At 27.0% G+C, this 7,038-nt stretch overlaps 1 protein-coding gene across 1 annotated transcript; it reads right to left on the minus strand.

Annotated features, from left to right (window-relative positions):
- Positions 1-242: 242 nt before the first annotated feature.
- Positions 243-1,353, minus strand: LOC126683481 (NDR1/HIN1-like protein 13). The gene has a single exon (XM_050379391.1). It carries the CDS (start codon positions 1,230-1,232, stop codon positions 441-443), a length of 792 nt encoding a protein of 263 aa, XP_050235348.1. The 5' UTR covers positions 1,233-1,353; the 3' UTR covers positions 243-440.
- Between the last annotated feature and the right edge of the window lie 5,685 nt (positions 1,354-7,038).

Consider the following 7,038-nt stretch of genomic DNA (forward strand, 5'->3'; position numbering starts at 1 on the left):
AATACTCCACATCTAAAAATTTAATGATAAAAGGTGATAAAACGAGAAGAATTTAATTAAAAATATAATTTAAATGAATATTATTGATTAAAATGAGACATATTTTAAGAAAATGGCCAATTAAAATTGAGTTAGTAGTAAGAAAGTAATTATATTTAATATCAACTACCAAAAAATACATTAAATTAATAATAATAAAAGACAAAAAATCACAATTCAAGGCATTAGAGAACAAGAAAAAATAAACAAAAATTCTCTTAAATCTGTATAACAAATACTCCTAAGCTAATATTACAATCAATCATCAAACTTTCTTCAATTCACAAAACATATAAAACCAACAAAAATTAAGAAAAAAATATTTATATGTTCTTGATGCAAATGGAAAACAAAAGAATTGCATATTAATTAAAAAAAAAAAATCACACCTTTTTTAAACTCTAAAATGTCCATTTCCAGATCTTGATCCTCAAATCAACTTTGCATTTAACATTAGAAACAGAAGCTGAAGTTGCAATTTTACCATTCGGAACAGTAGCTTTGATTCCTTCACAAGTCACTCTAATTCCAACTTTTGGTGTTTTTAGTCCCTCAAGTTTTAATTTAACTTTTGTATCCATCTCCATCTTTAAATCAACGCCATTTTTGCCCTTAAAATCTGTTTTTAACTGAGTAACGGAGCTATCGTCGAGTTTTTGATTTCCGTTACTTGTAATGCTACCTTTCAACAGAGTTGTGTTCTTTGCTCCGTGAACAAACGACGGTAAGACTCCGTTTCCGATGAGAATGTTATCTTTTGCTGTAGTAACGGAGATTGTTACGGGATTGTAAATATAAACGAGTTTTTTGTTAGGGTTTTTTGTAGTAATGTTCATGTTGATATTAGTGTTGAGATGGGAAGTTGACGACGTGAGGTTGAGTGATGAGACTTTGAAGGCGGAGACGGTGAAGGTAGGGCGGTGGGGACGGTACATAACGTAGACAATGACGCCGGCTAGGGCGGCGAGAAGGAGGAGAGTGAGAATTATAACGGTGGTCCAAATGCAACAGAGACAACAGCAACGGCGGTGGCTGCGTTTTCTTTGAGGTTGTGGACGGTATGCTGGGCGGCTAGCGCCGTAGAGTTGAGCCTTGGTGGCGGGAAATGAAGTGTTGTTGTTGGTGGTGGTGGTTGTTGTGGCGGTGGTGCCGTTAGTGGCCGGTTTAGCAGAAGGGTAGACCCTTTCTGCCATGCTTAAAGATTTTCTTGATTCTTCAAGAAATGAAAAAAAAAATGGTAATGTCTTTGAGAGAATGAGAGTATTTTTGGTTTAATTTTGTTTAAGAGGGATGAATTATATACAAGTAGTCAAATTGAGGATTAAACAACTACTTATTAATAAGGGAAGGTTATAATTATAAAATGAGTAGGTTTTAGGATACCGATGGATAAAAGCTCAATTTGCCAATTGAACTTTCACCTAATATTCAAGTTGATACAAAATACATTTTATATCCTATTTAATATAAAATTTATGGCTCATTTGATTTAACCAAAAACATAATTTATAAATGTACTAACATTCTGAGTTAAATGAATCATAAATATAGTTGAGTGAGCCATACATGCTAAATTCAAGATTATATTGGATATATAATATATTATTATATCGAATTAGATATTGAGTAAAAGTTTATTGGGCAAGTTGATTTTTAATTTATATGCTATTTTGGTGTTTATAATTTTATTTTTAATTTAAATTAGTGTTCCAATTTTATGAAAGTGTATCAAACGATTGCTCTTAGTCATTTTTTGCTTAATAGATTACCAACAAAACTAAAACTTATAAAGTTTAAATTGGTGTTACGGGTAATAGATTTCGGGGGTTATTGAATTTTGCCCAAGTTGTAATTTGGTGATCTAACTTTAGTTCGTTATAAAATGGTTGCTGTACAATAAAAGTTCAACTTTCGGCAGTTCTTAAATGAATTACGGCCAATTTTTTTCTTTGTGGCAGTTGGAATCTGAGTAACTCCTCCCTCTTTCGCCATGTCATTCCGTAAGTTATTTAGAAATCATCGTATTTCAACTTTTATGGCCGGATTTCACTAACAAATTGTCTGGAATTGGCCGAAATTCATTTAAAAACTGTCGGAAGTCGGCATTTTATTGTACAATAACCATTTTGTAATGAATTAAAGTTGAGTTAACAAATTGCAATTCGGGTAAAGTTCAGTAATCTTCAGAATCTATTACCCTTGGTGTTATAGTTTGTCATTTTAATTTTATTTGTGCTAATGTGACAAAGATAAATAAGCAAATGTGAGCTTTATTTACATTTTAGATCACCGGTGAACGGAAAATGATTAAAAGTACTTGTTTAATTTAAAAATAAGAGTTTAAGCATCAATATAATAAAGTTAGAAAAGTTCAAACACCTTTGATATTCTTATGGAAATGAAAAGTATTATAGATAAATGAAACAAAGGGGAATGTGAGGAAAGAAAGAAATAAAATTAGAAAGGAAAAGACATAAGAAAACAACATCCTGTCTAATTTTAACACTTCTATTGCAAGTGAATAATCAAAAAATTAGTGAATTATTAGATACTAATGAATAAAACAAATTGATTTTTAAAGCAATAAATAATAAAATCAAGCTGTTAATTACTATGGAATAGATCATATTGTTTTGCTAATGATATTTCACCAAACTATCACTCTCCTAACCAATTAATTAGTCTACTGTCTACATGCCATGTGGTTTGAGTAATAATTGATTAATGTTTAGTAGGGGTTGTTGAGAGGTATGAGTAATTTTAGATTTAATTATCATTCTTATCTTTCTTAAAATGTTGGTTATTTTGTTCTATCGCGGCAAAATTGATTCCTATTTTCAGATGCTCTTTCATGTTTTTGAAAGAATGGTCATAATATTATTTTTGCCCATTATTAAGTAGAAACTCAAATCTTAACAATCCAGTAATAGAACATCTAATTACAATGAAATGATATTATTGGTAAGCATGCATGTTTTCTAGAATACTATGCCTACAACTTATACTAGTATTTTGACGAAATGATTTTTATATCTACAATTTTAATTATTTTGTTAAATATATTTCTAAAATATAAGTTGAACATTTTTAGTCCGTTGATATATATATATATATATATATATATATATATATATATATATATATATATATATATATATATATAAACCTCAATTGAAACCTATTTTCAAACATATAATTCTCATTTTAAATTTAAAAAACTCTTCCTAAATTGAAATTAATGATCAATAGTGTAAAAGTATTATTTATAAAATCAAAAACTAATAAAAATAAATATAAGAAAAATTATAGTATGGGACTTGAATATATTTGTTCAAATTTGTAAAATAACGGACCAAAATGTCCAAATTATGTTTTAGAAATATATTTGATAAAATGATCAAACTTTCGGATATAAAAATTCTTTTGCATAGTATTTATTTGTTATAGTAGAGATGTATTGTTTTATGAAAAAAAAATTAATTCATAATTTAAAAACATTTTTAAAATTTTGATATGTCACTAACTTAAATATGTAAATATCTTTAAAATTTAATTTTAAAATAATGAATAATACATCATGTTTTAAAAATCACATGATGCTACATCGTAACTACACACGCCTCACCAAACTCTAAATTAAAAATGACTCCAAACCAAGGAATTGAGAATTAATTTAAATAAATGAACTTGCAAGTTTTGTGTTTTCTCCTTAAATGTATTTTAAATATATAATTCTAGTTGTTGACTAATTAAGATTAAGGACTTAATAACAAAAAAATTCAAGTTCAAATGATACTTTAAACAATAGTGGTAGTTAATAGTGTTTGATTTATGAGAATTGTTTAATCGTTTGATTAATAGTTGATTCTTTAATATTATTTCAGATTCAAATTGGAATTTGTAAATTAAATTAATGATGTAAATAATAAGTTTGATTTTTTTTTTATAATTAGAGAAAAGGAAATAAGACTCGAACACGAGACCTCTTAATAGGATGTATGTGGGTATTACCACTGTACTACAACGGCACTGGCATAAGTTTGAATTAGTACATGGTCTAGTGAATTTGATTAAAGGGGTTTTATTTGAGTAGGGAAATTACAAAGTTAACGAGAATACAAATTAAGTCCATGAAGTGAGAATACAAATTAAGTCCATGGACACAGAAAGATAAATTATAATTATAAAAAAAGTGAGAATACAAATTAGATCATAAGTATTAATGTATTTTATAAATATTATATAATTTTTTAATTTTTCATAATTTAAGACACTGAATTATTATTTTTTATAATTTAGAATACCAAATAATTTTTTGATAACAAAATGATAGCATAAAATTAAAATATACATTATTCTAACCTTTACATCATTATTTTTAATAAAATTGCTCGTGTTCCAAATTATAAACATATAATAATTTATAATAACATTGTGAAAATTTAATTTTTATATTTTGTTATTAAGAAATATGGAGCACTTGTGAGAGAGATGGAATCCACGACTCAAGTAGAATGTTGTTCAATTCTTATACTATTTGACCGATAGTTTATTGAGTAAAAAATCAATGTTGTCTTAGGACTTGTGTCTCGCAGTCAGATGAGTCTCTTTTAATTTTTTTAGTCCATTAGATTCACAAACTTATGTTGCATATTTAAATAAGTCATTTTAATTTTTTTAGTCAATCATATTTCAAACTCTTTTAATTTAGCTCAAGTAACTCTTACTATATATACCTCAAACGCAAATTTATTGACCTCAAAATACAAGTTTAAATATCTAATTGACTAATAGATATATTTGATTATAAAATTCAAGTTTTAAAATTTAATTGACTTTAAAAAGTTAGAAGTGATTTATTTGATATTGAAATACAAGTTTGCGGACCGGATTAATTCTTTATTCATAATTCATTGGTTAGTTTTTTTAAATACGTTGATATTCATATTTTGCGATTAAACCTTATAAAATTTAACGAATTTGGGAGTAGTTTACATTTATGAACCAACGCATATAGATGTGCCCACATTGTTAACTTTAGAACTCTAAACACATCTCTTTCTGTGAGCTGGGTTAGGTTGGGTTTTGAGCTCGTGTGCAACTGATCTTCCATTATATGTGAAGTGAAGACCCACCATGTTCCCGTTATTATAACCAATCAATGTTTAATTACATTTTTAATTATCATATTATCAATCTTCTTCCTTGTCCCTTTATTCAATTGACAAATCATAAGGTAGTTTATGTATTACAGTTAGTATGGAGCAAGAATCGAACCAAATCAAAAAAAACGAACCGAGTAAAAGTTTGTTGTTTGGTTCGGTTTTTTTGGTAAAAACAGTTTAGTTCGGTTTTAAATTTTTGGAGTTTGGTAAACGGTTCAGTTTGGAAGATTGTAAAACCGAAATAACTGAAAAACCATCCAAACTGACCTTTTTAACAAAATTAAGGATTTCTTTTGTCCTTTAGTATATTATGGTTTTTTTTGTTAATTTACCATAAAAATTAAGTTTTTTATTTAATTTATAAAATAAATCCAAACCAAAATTTGAAATCAAACCGAACCGAAACTGAACTGAACCGACCAAAAATTCTGTTCAAAAAACAGTTATGTGTTGGGTGAAAATAACTACAGTTTAATTTGAAATTTAGAGAAGTTTGGCACCGTCGGTTTTGGTCGATTTGAAATCAAACCAAACCGACCAATGATATCCCCTAATTACAGTGAACCAAAACTATATTAGTTTGATTAGATTTGATAATATGTTAAAAACAATCGGTAAGACAAAAAAAATTTCGATTTAATTCAATTGAAGAATGATTTAAACCAAATATAAACTCTATTATTGTATTAAATTGAACATGTCCATCGATAATTTCTAAATTATTTTCTCCTTTCAAACTATCTTTAAATTTAGTTATTTTTGTGGCTGTCTATAACCATCTTTAATTTTAATGATAGTGGAATATGCCATGTGAAAAGTTATATAAATGTTATTCTTTTAGCGATAAAGTGAGTCTGACAAAAGAATTTACGAATAAATTATTTTATTATGACTTTATTTGGTTCAATTATTTTTTTATAACTGATAGATGTTAGTTGTTGTTGAAAACTGTTAGCTGATAGCTGAGAGCTGTTAATTGGTAGCTGATAAGTAATAGTTGTCTGATGAAATCTGATCAAATGTTACTATTGATACATTAAATGATTTTAAAGAGTAATATTATAAATAATTTACTAAAAAGACAAGTTGCAAGTCTGTAACCACTAACCAGTAACCTAGCTCCACCCAAAGTGGTCTTTCTCTCATAATAGCTTTATTAATTTATAATCAATAATTGACAAATTGAAAGTCAAGACAACCCGTAAACAACTCGATTTCTCACCTAAAATTGATTAACATAAATAGAATATTGTTGGCAATTATAAAGGAAATCTTTCACATTTAAGCATTCATTGAGTTAAATAATTGGCCTAATATTTTAATGAAAGCCCGATTTTTAGCACGTTTTCGATTATATTCTAATATTAAAAACTAGTCAATTTTACCATATTTTTTATTTTTATATTTTAATTATATATTGAAATATTAAATTAACATCTTTTTCGTTTGAAAAAAATCAAAAACGTTCTCCGTGTCTAACATATATTAATTATATATGTTTAAATTTATTTAGATTTAGTTAGATTAATTAAAAGTTTAAATTAGTTTTAATTCGATTATGGTTTTAGTTAATTTTTAAAAGTTAAGAATTTATTTGTACTTTTTTGAATGTAAATGATTTTATCTTTAAATTTAGTGGATTGAATAATTTCATCATTTAAGTATAAAAATAGAGAGAAATTAAAAAAATAGGGTACAATTGAAACGATAAAGTAATATGCTTGCCTAGATGCGTGGGCCCGAGACAATAGAATATCGGCCCATATAAGTGGGCCTTAAAATATTACTGGGCCTTTAAAAACTGCAAAAAAAGCCCCCACGGTAATAATATTCA

The sequence above is a fragment of the Mercurialis annua genome, linkage group LG5, assembly GCF_937616625.2.
Source record: "Mercurialis annua linkage group LG5, ddMerAnnu1.2, whole genome shotgun sequence".
NCBI lineage: Eukaryota > Viridiplantae > Streptophyta > Magnoliopsida > Malpighiales > Euphorbiaceae > Mercurialis > Mercurialis annua.